Source organism: Crinia signifera, chromosome 1, assembly GCF_055691185.1.
Source record: "Crinia signifera chromosome 1, ASM5569118v1, whole genome shotgun sequence".
Taxonomy (NCBI): Eukaryota; Metazoa; Chordata; class Amphibia; order Anura; family Myobatrachidae; genus Crinia; species Crinia signifera.
The window spans coordinates 174,452,299-174,467,984 of NC_139217.1; the positions used below are offsets into that span (position 1 = coordinate 174,452,299).

The following is a 15,686-nucleotide window of genomic DNA, read 5'->3' on the forward strand; positions in this document are numbered from 1 at the left end:
AATTGCACGGTTTCGGAAAATAACACATGTAATAGGGTGCGTTTTGCAGTAAAAATCCCATGTTTGGTGTAAAATCCGCACTTATTAACATGGCTAAAAAATCATACATTACAAATCATAGAAAACCTCAAAATCGCAATTGTGATGGGGTTCGATTTTTGGTAAACAGTACTAAAAATCGCAAACAAAAAAGGTCCAGGATGGCGAGTTTGACAGAGCCATGCACCTACGGTGAGATCTGTGCATGGTTCTGTCCAAAAACATGTGTTAACAAGTAAAAAATTAAGAGAAACAAAACAAGAACTCATTGAGGAGGTCCTGGTTCCCAAGATACAGGAGGAAAAAATCTTGGGTATCCCCCATATTTAAAAAATATGGGAGACAAAAAGACTGGGGGTCCCCCTGTATTTTTTGAGCCAGCACCAGGCTCCAACAGCCAGCGGTGTCCTGCCACAGCCGGGGGACATTTTTTATGCAAGGTCCCCCAGCTGAATCATGAGTACTTGTGGCTGGTCAGCCCTGGAGAGTGGGGACCCCCTCAATAAAGTTGTCTTCCCCACAGGCTTCACCCATCCAGGGCTAAAGCCTGGACTCCCCCTGCCACCCCATGGTATTCCTTTTTGTTCTTGAAAAAGTCTAACATACTGACAGAAACGTTGGACAAGATTCCCCGTGCGGCTGTCAATCATTATGCAAAGTCCTGTGAGCGGCACAGTCATGCCTCCTCTGTTTACCAGGGAGGGCACACGGGCAAGTAACCCCCTTTTATCATTGTGCAGTGCATGCTTTGGAGGATTCAATACAAACCTATTGTCAGATAATCGCACACCCAGATTTTATTACATTGAATGTATTTTTATTAACACATTAGTACTGGTAGCTGGACTGGCCGCAGCCATGCTTACAGCCACTGAGCCCCTCAGAGCCTCGGGGCCCAGTACGAGGGTCCCCTTTGACACCCCCCCTCTCCCTATAGCCTGCCCTGGCTTTTCAATCCAAGTTCCGATCTTTGACTGTTGGAAACATCATCATGGTCAGAATTACTCGCGTATCAAAATGTTTTAGTTGAAAATGCGTCCGTTTTAGACTATATTCTGCTGAAGCAGATTAGACTGTCCAACCTGCATCAGCAGAAGAACTGTCTGATAACTGATGCATTGAATAGGTATGTCTGGATTTTTCTTGTAGCTGAAAAAGCTGGACATCATTAAATACCCCCCTTATATATTTTGGATGTTTAATATCATTTACTAGAGAAACCAAATGGAAGAAAAAAATACTACTCACTCTCTCCTTTTTTTTTTTTTTTCTTGATGGAAATGTAAACATAACCTTGTGTGTTGTGGAATCAACCCAAAAAAGATAATTTTGCACTTTGGCCTGAAGGCGAATCAACAGAGCTTGGAACAAAACAAACCAGTTTCTCACCTTTGCTACCATATTTAACATCTTAACTGCCCAGTTATTTAAAAATGTAAAACGTGTATATTGTTATCTAATGTAGATGCTTACATCCATTCAATTATTTTCTTCACCGATAATTTTTAAAGATTTATGCAAGAAAGTTTCCTTTTCTTTTTTTAGCATATACCAGTGATGGCTTTTTCTTCCAAGATTATAGATGCGCAGTATGGCCTTTATTCTGATCTGATCGCCTTTCACATTTGTTTAGAAAATGGGCAAAACCATGTGCACTGCAGGTGGGGCAGATGTAACATGTGCAGAGAGAGTTAGATTTGTGTGAGTTATTTTGTGCACGGTAAATACTGGCTGCATTGTTTTTGCACTGCAATTTAGATTTCAGTTTCAGCACACCCCACCCAAATTTAACTCTCTCTGCACATGTTACATCTGCCCCACCTGCAGTGCACATGGTTTTGTCCATTTTCCAAACAAATGTGTACTGCGATCAGTTTAGAATAAAGGCCATTGGGAGAATAGCATACATACAGTAACAAATTTTAATTTGTATTCAGCTACACTCTACATTTTGCTCACACTAGTCCCTTCAAAAATGAATTGTGACCTCATTGTGTAGGTTTTTTTTGTTTGGAAAATTGATGTAGGCTGATATTAACTTTTGATCCTCAAGACAAGAGGCAGAAATATTGTGCATTTTGGCTGCTCCTGTTCATTAATGTCCCGAAAGTAGGGCCGGTGTAAGGCACCCTAGGCAAAACTTTAGTCTACTGCCCCCCCCGGCAACCCACACTGCCACCAATACCCACTTTCCCACTTAAGTGAAGGTGTTGAGGTGGCATCTTAGACGTCCCTCAGTCACCACCTGCATTAAGTATAACAATGATGTCTTCCTCGTAGACATCTGTACTTTTGTGATAGGCATATATATAATCATCATATTCTGGCAACACTGTTCTGTCTTCGCTAACTCTATAATATTGGGATAATTGCCCAATATTTCCATGATAATGCAATATGTGTGACCCCCTATGTTTGAAACACTCATGTTCAGAAAGCAAAAGTTGGCTATGTGAATAGAGCCATGGTTGGACTGCCCTCATTGATACAGGGAAAAGCCCCAGTGGGCCCCGACCCTATTCTTAACGCATGATGGACATAGGAGATTGGTTTGTTTCTATGCAAACTACACCAAGATTCTCCCTTCTGCCAATCAGAGTTACAGTAGTGTATAGGTTACCAGGTTTTGAATTTTTCAGTGTGAAAATTTTCTTTCAATTACATCATATTGCTGCATATTGCAAATTATAAATCTCAAAACTTTGTATGGACAATGAAAACTTTAACGGTGGCAGGTATTTGGCCTTTACTAGATCTAAGGCAGGTCTTATTTAGGTCACAGATGGTGAGTGTCGGGTCCTCTTTCATATGTGCATTGCATTAATGTGGTATATATATATAGAAAGGATCACCGTCATGTACTTTTGTAATGCATATGTTACATTATACAGCTATCCTAGCACTAAAGTGCACTGCTGTTATCCAATCTGGTACATTATTCTCCATGCACTATTTGAATAAGCTATAAATAAAAGGGTCCATGCAATGCACTGCAGGCTGACTTTTAATGGTTAACCAAGCCACTCTGGTGGCTGGCCACACACCCTTAACCCCTTGAGTGCATACATCTCTGTGAGGGATTTACAAAATATCTGCTAAAAATTACCTGCGTCGCTAACATTTGTGATATAAATTCAAATAGAATCAAATGTTGTACAAAAAAATTACAATTCCTATATATGGTCAACATTACAGGTCATTATGGTGAAAAATTGGCAATGTTCACACACCTATTTTGACAAATTCACTTGGTGCTCAAAGTGTTAAGCATTGGAAAGCTAGTGTTCATTCTAGCACCCGCTATCTTTAAAAACCAGTACAGTTCCTGTTCCCTGCCTGGGGTATCGCTGTCTGCTGTGGTGTTTCTAGCACAGGTCTGGTTTGCATATCAGTGCTGATATACAGACCACACTGTGCTAGAAGCACTACAGCAGACAGCGACACCCCAGGCAGGGAACAGGAACTGCATGGGTTTTCAAAGATAGCGGGTGCTAGAATGAACACTAGAAAGCACAGCTGTCCCTTTTTGTAGGGTTTTGTATACTGAATAATACTAAACAGCTGTTTTTCGAAAAATATGACCTACTGATTTATATGATGTAATTTATAATTTTTGCATTGATACAGTGGATTGTGCGCCATTTCCAGTGTTGCATTTCCATTAGTTAGGTGACCTGGGTCTTGTTTAATACACATACAAATATGAAAATATTTATGCTATGTAACACTTTGTCCCCTGTCAGGCATATAGTGCACACTAGGGATGCCAATCTCGGGGCATTTTTTCAATCCCGGGAATCACGATTGAAAAAATGCTCAATCCCAGGATTCCTGGGATCCCTAAAAGAAAAACTGGTACTTGTGTACTTTTACGGCTCCCATCGCATGCCATCGCATGCCAAATGTAGTGGCATGCGATGGGATGCGATTTTTACAGTTTTTAAGCATTTTTTTGAAAAATCGCATGTGATTTTTAACAGAAATGCATCCAAATGCATTGAAATTAGTATCAAACATGTTCAATGGCCCCCAAATGTCATTTTTGAGGCTGTACCACCCCCACTATCAACGCGAACCCGAAGCGTGGTGAGCGCAGCGAGCCCACGAGGGTCGGCGGTACGCGTCCTACGACCTTTTCATACCCCCACTATCCACATCAGCGTGGAGTTGAGAATAGAAAGTGTTTCGAGCGCAGTGAGCCACCGAGCCCAAAGCGTGGCGAGCGGACGCGGACACCTGTGAAGCCCGCGAGGGGACGCGTATACCTGTGAAGGTATCAGTGTCCCCTCGCTGCGCTCGCCACGCTTCGGGCTCGGTGGCTCACTGCGCTCGCCACACTTTCTATTCTCAACTCCACGCCGACGTGAATAGTGGGGGTATGAAAAGGTCGTAGGACGCGTACCGCCGCCCCTCGCGGGCTCGCTGCGCTCGCCACTCTTCGGGTTCGCGTTGATAGTGGGGGGTGGTACAGTCTCAAAAATGACATTTGGGGGCCATTGAACATGTTTGATACGAATTTCAATGCATTCGGATGCATTTCTATTAAAAATCGCATGCGATGCGATTTTTTACTATACGATGGACATCGTGGGAGCCGTGATTGTACACAAGTACCGAAAAACTTCCCCTGCCCAACTATTAAATTACTTGGGGGAGTGGGGTAGGCAGCAGCGGTGCAGCAGGTGTAGGCAGTCACCAGGTGTGGCGCCGAGCAGTGGAGCTGCTGTAGTGGAGCAGGCAGAGAGCGTTCCGTCGGCGAGTTGCAGCCTGCGCAGTGTGACCAAGTCACGCTGTGCAGGCTGCCGTCAGGCACAGCCAGGCAGTGTATGAGCGGTTGTACAGATGCTGCTCGGCATCAAACTGAGCATGCACAGTCTAATCTCGAAATCCTGGGATTGGATACTCCAATTCTGGGATTGAAATCCCTGACATTTTGGGGCGCAATCCTGGGATCCCGCCGATCCCAATCCCGGGATTGGCCACCCTAGTGCACATTAGCACTTCTACTCAGATAGTGGATTCCTCATGTGGTCTGAAGCAGAGGGGTAGTATTTGTCATGGTCCGCATGCTGACTGGTGCACATTTTTTAATCAGTGGAGCCTTGCAAATTCTCTTGGATAAGGTTGCTTCTTTTGCCTACATGTTACCGAAGCATGTATCTAACATACGCACCTGTCATGTAGTGACCGCAATCTGATTAATATTATTCTTCCTGTTCATTCTGTGGAGTCCTGGTCCGTGCATGAAATATGCATATGCATGGTAAACTATACTTCCTTGTTACTGCCCATGTTAGTATAAAAGGATGGTATCCGGGGGTGGCTGACAGACCATGTATAATTTGACATTGACAAAAGGTTGACACAAGGAAAGACTGAACAAATGAAAAGGTAGACATGAGTTTTTTGGAATTAGTTTTATTTTTAATTACTTTTTCGTACTTTGCTTTGCTCAGACTCCTATTGGGAATGGTAAAGCAGCCTGAAGCATGGCAAGCATATCGGTACGCTTATTGGATGTTCACGTACTCATGTGCTGACATTCACACTTTTTCCTTGTATACCTTTTGTCGATGTCAACCTAGACATTGTGAGCCTCGTCCGGCCAGGCCCCCTCCTCGCTGCCGGGAGCAGCGTCCTGCTACCCAGCACAGTAGTCTATGCACTGGATCGCTCAGACTCTATTGCGCATGCACAGACCTCCTGGAAAAATGGCGCAGTGGCCATTTCGATACCTTGATTGTGTGGGTATGTATTATAAAATAGGTGCAGTATGGACCCCCTGTGGGACTCAGGGATCTGTGTGCACTACGCACATTGCACCCATTATCAATGCGGCACTGGTGATCTGTACCAAGAAGGATGATGTTAATTTAAGTTATCTTACTGGCACAATGAAAGAAAAGACCTGGAAATAGAGGGAATGAAAAATGTGGCTTTAATAAGGATGTTCAGCATGTCCTCTGGCCATCTTCCACCTGTAATGACCGATCCTTCTATCATATTTTACAGACGCTTCTTCATTTATACAGATGTGAGCAGATGAAGACAGCTAGAGCACTGAATGGAATAAAACAGCAGTAATTACATACAATTATCTGCAGATGTTAACAAAATCCACTGGGCTTTCATTTTGAAAACATTGACTTGCAAAAATATGTGCACGTGTCAACTGTAGCAGGATTTCAAAATAAAACCTACAGTAGTACTGCTTTGTACTATATATCTGTGACCAAGGTCATCCACCTATTCTTTATGGGATGCAGTCACTAGGTCAACATGCATTGGGTCAAAATGTATAAATGCTGGCATGTGGTTAGGTCGACGGGGATATTAAGTTGACACATACATTGTCAACATGGGCTAGGTCGAATTGGGGTTTTTCACTTTTTTGGGCCGACATGTGCCGTCAGGCATTATTTCATGCAATACCATCCACTAGGGCGTGGTGGGAGAATAAAATAGTGCCCCAAGCAGTAGCACGGCACTATGCCTGAAGCATTGCGAGTGCAGTAGTGCACTTGTTTTGTGTCCATGTAGTCTCTGACGACATTCGGGATAAAAAACGTGAAAAACACCATGTCGATCTTGCCCATATCGACCTAATGCTTGTGTCGACCTAATGCTTGTGTCGACCTAATGCTTGTGTCGACCTTCAGACATGTTCACCTTCAGTGGTCGAACACAATGCATGTAGACCATATGACCCATACCTCATCTTTACATAGGGATCCCTGCAGTCATATAATCCAGGAAATGTTTTGCATAAGCTTTTATATCTTTGTTACTTTTTCAAATTTTAGGTGCATGTGAGCGTCATTTGAAGGGTTTCAGAATCATTTTGAATAAAAACAAATTCATGCAATTACTTTTTTTTTTTGTGGAAGGTTAAAAAATGTGTTAACTTAAGTAGCGGTCGTTCAAGTGTCTAATTGATCTGTAGATTTAATCATTTTTATACTGAATTGTAAAGAAACATAAATGCGCTGATAAAAAAACATTTAAATGAATTCAAGTGTATAGAAATATTAACATACCTACATGAAAACTCCAACTACAGTTTTTAAATCTAATCTATGTTATGAAAAGTAAATAATAGTAGCAGTAGTATGGAAAAGGAACGGAAACATACAAATGTATGGGTTAATATAAATGGTAGTATACTGGATCATGGACCTAATACAGATATAAATGTTGTGCAATTCTCTGATAGTATGTATTTTATTAGTATTTATTAACATTTATATAGCACACACATATTCTGCAGCGCTTAACAGAGAATAGTTGAACATTCACATCAGTCCCTGCCCCAGTGGAGCTTACAATCTATATTCCCTACCACAAGTGCACGCACCACAAAGACATTCTAGGGTTAATTTTGTTGGGAGCCAATTAACCTACCAGTACTACCTTAGGGAGCCCATACACGCTCCATTCTGGGCTTCCGTTCTGTACGTTTAAAGTACACATCGTATCGCATTGCATGCCTTGTGCATGCAATGAGATACGATGTAAAGCTAGTACAAAAAGTATGTGCAGCACATACTTTTTGTACTGTACTATGAGATGCGCGGAATCTCATAGTACAGAACGGACGGAGCACAGAACGGAGCGTGTATGGGCTCCTTAAGTGCTGTGAGGCACTAATGCTAATCATGACACTGTCTGTGCTGCCCCAAATTGATAATACAATTGTGCAATGTTTTTGAGCCATTTATTCATTAATGCTGTACATTGATGCAGGTCTGTAGTTGCTGTATTTAACATCTTGAAAAATAAAGCATAATAAGTGTTAATAGGAAGTAAAATGTTTTCCCTCTATCATCCAAGCTTGGGTCACTTTATCTGCTGCCAGTGATCATTTTATAATGGAGTTCCTGTGAATTAGAGGTGGATTTATTGCCCAGATTAGATAGTAGTAGGCAGGGTATCAGATCATGGACGCGTATAAGAAGGGACATTGTTTTTTATGCTACGGAAAGCACACGTTCTTTGGCTTGATTTAGTTGACACTGAGTTTATTTTGGCTGGCATTCGTCACAATGGAGCCCAAACATCCATTAGAACATCAAACTTCTTTTCCTATTGACATATAGCTTATCTCTGAAATGAAATCTATTAAATATACAATCATGTCTCATATTTCTGCCTGTACGATAAACCTAAATTTGCTGTTGCTTGCACTGTGGTCGGCCCATAGAATTTATTTATTTATTAACCGTTTCTTATATAGCGCAGCATATTCCGTTGCGCTTTACAAAAGGAGATAGTGATACAACAAACAGGGTATTTACAGACCGTCAAAAGGTTGGAGAGCCCTGCTCGCAAGCTTACAATCTAAAGAAATTGCTTTTACATATGTTTATTTTCTTTAAGTCACAGCCCACTGCACTGCCGACATATGCGCACATGTTAAAGGAACCGTGCACATGCACCCACCATCGCTTAATGTTAAGAGGGCTCCTAAAGCATCACAATCTCACAAGTAGCTGTGTCTTGTTGAAGGTAAAACAAGGTATTTGTTTCTAGTTCTTAGTGCCCATGTCAGACCTGTTCCCTAAACATCACCCACCGCCTGACCGAATGTCCACCGCCGCCCACGCACGCCCGAATCCCGTCAGTAGCATGCGGCCGAACAATAGGGAAATAACTTGATAGTTGCACACATAAAATGATTTCTCTTCCCTACAGTAATAAGTCAGTCTAAACTAACTTTTATTCCGGCCGCAGATCGCCAAAAAGGGGGCGGGTGCTAACCTCATGTGTTGTCAGCCGCCCGCCCCGAGCAGGCATCGTAACCCCTTATTTAGTTTTTATGGGGATGCAGTCAATTCACGGTTTTCTTAACGAGGATCCAGATCCTGCCTAAAGATACCTTTTATATAAGAGATCTTCTGAGTTATATATTGTGAGTCTGGGTACGAGCTTCTAAAAAGATACCTTTTATGGATGGTGTGTGTTTCTCCCGTATGTGAGTATGGTACGATATTTACTTACTCTGCTCACTTCTTCATCCCAGAAACGCATCACTTGGGTGTTGATATACAAACATTAAGTATTGGATATACTACACTATACAGTATGTACTGTTTTCTGTTTTTTTTCCATGATAATATTACTTTGGAGGAAATAAGAACGGATGAGGATCGAGATCTCCATATAGTCATCCCAACAAAGGTTTTGTGATCTAGCGCTCATAGACCGTGTACACCTGTATTTATCCTTCTTACTATCTATATTCAGAGGATGGTGATGTTCTTCTCAGGTGTTCAAGACCGTTTGAGTGGCTGCGCTAGAGGGTGATTCATTTGTAACTTTGTTCCATTGTAATTTCCAGTGTTATTGCCAGGCCGACCCAGGTCAGGCCTCCGTATATACGGCCCCTTTTAAAATAACCTACAATCCAACCCGAGAAATGTTACGGGTTGAAGACAGATGAGACCTGTGTTCAGGGGCAGTGTAAACTGGTAACCTGGGTCATCTAACCCGGTACCCGTTTGCATCAATCGGTGAGACCATACCTCCTCACTGAAGCTTCCTGTGTTCATTCCAGAGGTTGGGACAGGATGCATGTAGCTTTCACTGTACTGTACTATGCAGACAGCAGCGGTGCCGGGGAGGAGGTGAATGGATGCCCGTGTGTGGCATCCATTCACTGCACAGATGGGGGCTGGGGGCAGCCCACCCAGCAGCAGTCATGTGTACTAGGCTTGCACTCAGTGTGAAGTGGTGGGGTCAGGGATCCAGGCCGGTGGATTTCCCTGCACTTGGATTTGATGTAATCTCCAAGTGCCAGCATTCAAGACACTGCACCTGTGTGCAGTGTGAACGGTGCTGACCCAGGAATACATACACTGGGTCGGCACTGCAGTGTGAATGCAGTGAATCCCGGATCTTACACGGGTTGGAAGAGTGTTGCAAATACCTGGTCAGATCCTGGATTTTAGCGTAAAAGATTAGAATGCATGCCTGTATGCTTGTTTTTTTGGCGTGATTTGCAAAAAATCCACGTTTTATAGAAGAGGGGTCAATATACTTTAGGCCATTTAGAGTATCACCACCATTCAGGCTTTATATTTAGTTAGCCTTCAGCAGAGTATTTTTCAGATAACTGATTAATGTCTCCTTGTCTCACTTTGGCAAAAAAAGAAAAAGAAATGCTAAATGTTTCTGTTAGTGGGTATATGAGAGCGATGTTAGGCTATATGTTTTGCAAAATCTGACTGCCCTGCAGATAATTTGACTCTCGATTTGTTGATTTTACATTTTTCTCCTTTTTGTATTTCCAAACACTTCAAGATTGCATAATTTCTGAATCCATAAAGATTGCTGCATTCAGAGGGCAGTATTCAATGAGGCTGATTTGCCGCTTTTCACAGTAAATGTGTCCTATTTTCGTGCACACTGGCAAAATTTTTGACTGGAAAAGTCATTCGCCCTATTCAACACTCAAAATTCAGATGGTGAACAGTGAATGACGGCCAATTTGCTGTCTGTTAGTCGCCACAATTTGCCGTTGTTTTCCAATGGGGTTTTCACTGTGATTCGCCGTGATTCACTGTGAGTGTATTCAATGTTAGGATGGGGAATTGCTTTCAGCGTGATTTTCGCTGTGCTTCACCATGTAGCAATCACCATCTTTTTAAGGTGAACTGGAATGTTATCTTTTAAAATATAGTTTTTTGGGATTTTTTAAATTTGGTGTAAAAAAATCAGTAATTTTTCTCAGTGAAGGGGCATGCTATTATTATTCAGGTGCGTGCTGCACATGTATATATTTATAATTTTTTATTTACACATAACAGCTAGCAGGGGGCCGAGAGCCGCTCATTACATATTCATATATATATTCGCTGCTCCTGATTACATATGCACGAGCGGGAGCAGTACAGCGGCTCCCTACCCGCACCCCTGACAGCTCTCCTGGGGGGCAGCTTGTGCTGCCTGTGTCCCGGGAGCCCCCCCTCCCCCCACACACACATTTTGGTGCAGGCAGGGAGACTTCCATCTCCCTACCTGTCGCCGTCCCCCGGCTCGGGTAAAATTCACAGTCAGGGGCAGCGAGCCCCTGTGGCATTGAATAGGGCGACAGGGAGGGCTGGCAGCGAATGCTCCAGCCCTCCGGAACGCGGCGAATGTGCAGCGAATCCGAAACAGGATTCGCTGCACATGCCAAAAATCTTCATTGAATACTGCCCAGAATGGCAAAATGGACATTTTGTTGACATTCTGAATGTTAACAGTTTTGACAGCATTCTGGTTAGTGCTAAAGATTAGAGAAATGCAGATATTGTCGACATTCAGACAAGTTCAAATCATATATTTATTAATTGCAGTTTAAGGGGGTATTCAATGTTGGCTGACATATTCAATGTAGGAGGAAATATTGTCCATCCATATTCAACGGCCGTGACTTCCCTCATGCAGTTGAAACTTTGGAATCTGCATTGTCAAAAACAGCTGCTGTCGAATCTACGGCCATGTTTGACTATCTGCGGCCGTTTTCACCGATCCGCAGTGTTTCCAATTGTCGCAGTCTAGACAGCGGGGAAGAAGGACCTGACATTGAATAGTTCCACCTAATCTTGTGGGAAAAGGACAATATTTCCACCTGAAATATCAGGATTGAATACCCCTTGGCTGAATCTAGTCTTTGGGCATGACATTTATACTCCTGCATCATTTTACCTATTTATATGTAATAAACAATTTTTCCAGTACATAAATGGTTTTCCATTTAGAAATAATTGAGTATTGCAATGCTTCTTACTTCTACACTGCAGTTCCTGGCCACTTCAGTCCAACTGGCGCATGCTGTAGTTATGGAACTGAAATGACCATAAGGAATAAGATTGAAGAAACCAGAAAAGGTTTCACAGATACTGTAGTACCCTGTCCTACAGTTTACAGCCAGCACTGCATCGCTACACGCTTATCCATTTTGAATCAATCAAATGAAGTCTTCATTTCAGTTACATTTTGATTTTCTAACCTTTGCCTTTAGATAATGTTAGCAATTTGACAAATTTAACTTTTTTATTTATTTTCAATTTCAGACCTTCACCAATGAAGCCCATTGTGTTGAAGAGATTTTGAAGGTTTGTGCAATTTTGTTTATTGTTATTCATCTAAAGGCTGTCACTGTTTTGTCACCAGACATTCAAATTCTTATTGGAAAAGCATAAGAACATTTTATCTGTAGGTGAAATTGAATTATAAACCATATTTTGGGTCTTTTTCTGTTAAGTAACTTTGTATTTGGAGCAAACCATATTGCATATAGGGTTAATACTAACTGCAGTTGCCTGTAACCTGCAAATGCTGAACAGATTTATTTTTACATTGACATCTATAGCCCTACCAAAACTACATTTTTTCTCAGTTACATCTACCCCACAGAATGAATAAAACAAGGAAACAGTATCTTACAGTACCAAACATTGCAGAAAATGGATCAGAATTATAGTCCTTGCCAAAGTGAGCAGTGTGGCATCAAGCCCAAAGGTTTGGTGCTATTGATGAAAGTGGAAAGGAGATGATGGTATTAGTGAGGGAAGGAAAACCACATGAGAGATGAGTGCCTTGTTTGTGAGAGCTTGCAGTCTAAAAGATTGTGGGAGGCAGAGGTTGCATATAGGGAGAGACAGTCAGCATGTAGTGATAAGAAAGGATGAGAGCTTGAAAGCTTGGCAGAGAGATGTAAAGCCTAATAGGGAAAGGTAGAGCATTCTAGTGGTAGTGAGTAGCACAGGGAAAATTTTGGAATATTGGGTGATTGCATTATAACTAGGGATGTGCATCGGCCACTTTTTAGTGTTTTCGATCTGTATCTACGGAAGTGTTTTGGATTTTGTTTTGTTCCAAAACACCACCCTTCAGTGTTTCATGTTTTGGATCGGTTTTATTTATTTTATGTTTTTTTTTGGGGGGGGGGGTGTTTGCTCCTACGCTATTATTAACCTCAATAACAATAATTTTCAGTCCATCCTGAACACCTTACACCTCACAATGTTGTTTTTAGGCTAAAATGTTGCACCGAGGTAGCCGGATAACTATGCTAAGTGACACAAGTGGGCGGCACAAATATGTGGCCCATCTAGGAGTCTGCAGTGGCAGACAGGATGGCAGTTTTAAAAACTAGGCCCCAAAGAGCACATAATGCCAAAAAAAGGCGCAAGATGGAATTGTTCTTGGGCCCTCCCACCCACTCGTATGTTGCATAAATAGGACATGCACACTGTCTTTAAAAAAAAGTAATATCAGCAACAGGGTCTGCAAAGTGATAGTGGCTGAAATGATTGGTTTGTTTGGGCCCCCACAAAAAAAAGAAGCAAATCCTCTCTCCCTGTACAATCTGGCTCTACATAGGCAAGATGTCATTCTCATCCTCCGATTCCTCACCCCCTTCAGTAAATACATCCTCACAGATTATCAATTTGTTCCTGCTGGAATCCACCTTTACAGGACCCTCTTTAGTCTCTGAAGGCAATTGCTGGTCTTCGTTGAATAATTGATCATTCATTTTGATGAACATCCTCTTCTCCACATTTTGTGGAAGCAACCTCCTACGGAGCTCACTGACCAGGTTCTCGGCTGCACTAAAAACTCTTTTGGTGTACACACGGGAGGGGGAACAACTCAGGTATAATAGAGCTAGTTTGTACAGGGGCCTCCAAACTGCCTTTTATTCCTGCCACTACAGGTACAGACTGTCTAACATGTCTACTTGGATGCTGTCACCAAAGTAATCCTCCACCATTTTTTCAATGGGGACAGCATCGTATACTGCAACAGTGGACATGTCAGCAATCGTTGGCCGGTCCTCGAGTTTGGACCAAACTTGTTCCTGCCTGCCGTGCATCACCACCAGTGGGTCGTGTAGGAATTTTGAGCGGTTTCCTCCCAGCCACAGGTTTTCGAGAAAATGAAGGACTGTTTCCGTGTCACAGTCTGCTTCAGATGACAATCTCCTGATCAGCAGGTATTTGCACCGCTGTAGACTTCTGTCTGCCGGAAACAGAGACACAACATATGCTTTAAACTGAGGATCAAGCACAGTGGCCAGAATGTATTCCTCTGACTTTAATAGACTTACCACCCTCGTATCCTGGTAAAGCATATGAAGGGCTTCATCCACAAGAGCTACATGCTTTGCTGATTCGTAACACTTTATTTCCTCCTTCACTTTCTCCAGCTGCTTCTACGACCGCTTGATCAGGGGAAAGATCTGACTCAAGCTGGCAGTTTCAGAACTGACTTCACGCGTGGATAGTTCAAACGACTGGATAACCTTGCACAACACGGAAATCAGTCTCCACTGCGCTGGAGTCGGTGCTTTTCCACTCCTTTTCCTATGTCTTAGGTGGCTGCGTAGGCTTGAATGGCCTTTTGCTTATCCCCCATCCTTTGCACCATATAGAGGGTGGAGTTGCAGTGCATCACAACCTGTTGTTTGAGGTGATTGTAGGGCAGGTTCGGGAGTTTTTTATGTTTATCCAGCCTTCGGTAGGCAGTGGCAGAATGGCAAAAGTGTCCCGCAATTTTCTGGCCCACTGCAAGCATCTCCTATGCGCTCCTGACACTTTTTAGGAAATGCTGCGCCACCAAATTTATTGTTAGGGCAAAACATGCACATGTTGGAAATTGCCCATAAGTAATGCCCGCACCATGTTACTGCTGTTGTCAAATACCACAAATCCACTGCTTATTGCAGCGCCACATAAACTACATATCGCGAGACAATTGTCCTAATCTGGATACAAATAATTCCAGACCAAAGAGGTGGCTTTTTTGGTCTTCTGCCCAGGCATGGCGATGACCTTTTTTATCCCATTGACAACAATTGTCTCGCCCGGTGCCTCATTTTAGCAAACCACATCACTATCAGTAGCATCCTCCTCGTCAACTTCCTCCTCAGTGCCAGTTACATCAATATCCTCCTCCTGTGTACAACATTGACACCTTCAATCTCAAAATCAGGAACTAGACTGTGGGTGATCCTTCCAGCATATGCAGAGGGCATGCAAATGGTGGAAGGAGCCACCTCTTCCCGGACAGTGATGGGAAAGTCAGGCATTGCAATCACCAGCACCCTTGGACTCTCCTTGGGGATTTGTGATACAAATGTCTTTAGAAGGTTTTTTTTTGCTGTGTTTTTGATGACCGCTTAACTCTCTTGAAATTTCTAGCGGGGAGGAGAAGAGGAGGGCTTACGTGTGAATCTGATCTACTAGTCCTGAACATAGGCCAGGACCTTAGCCATTCCTTGCCACTTCGTGTCGTAAATGGCATATTGGCAAGCTTATGTTTCTCCTCAAATGATTTACATTTATTTTTTTCTTCAAGTTACTGGACTTTGCCATTTTGGATTTTACATGCCTTCTATGATGACACTGGGCATCGGCCTTGGCAGACAACATTGATGGCATTTCATGTTCTATGTCATGACTAGTGGCAGCAGCTTCAGCACTAGGAGGAAGTGGTTCTTGTTCTTTCACTATTTTATTTTACTTTTCCTGCTAAGGTTTGTTCTCTAGTCTTGACCAGAGGGGTGGAAAGGGGGAAGGGGTGGAGGGAAGACGTGGGAAGTTGTAGAAAGCCTATTCTCTAGCTGCAGAGTAAGGATGACATTGGAAAGAGGGCCAGGT

At 42.7% G+C, this 15,686-nt stretch overlaps 1 protein-coding gene across 3 annotated transcripts in view; it reads left to right on the forward strand.

The window, feature by feature from the left end:
• Positions 1–15,686, forward strand: part of AFF1 (ALF transcription elongation factor 1) — a 126,948-nt gene that overhangs the window by 70,998 nt on the left and 40,264 nt on the right. For all 3 annotated transcript variants that reach the window (XM_083177708.1, XM_083177691.1, XM_083177700.1), the window contains exon 4: positions 12,096–12,137. In XM_083177708.1, coding sequence (XP_083033834.1) covers positions 12,096–12,137 — 42 coding nt within the window. The remainder of the gene's footprint in view (positions 1–12,095; positions 12,138–15,686) is intronic.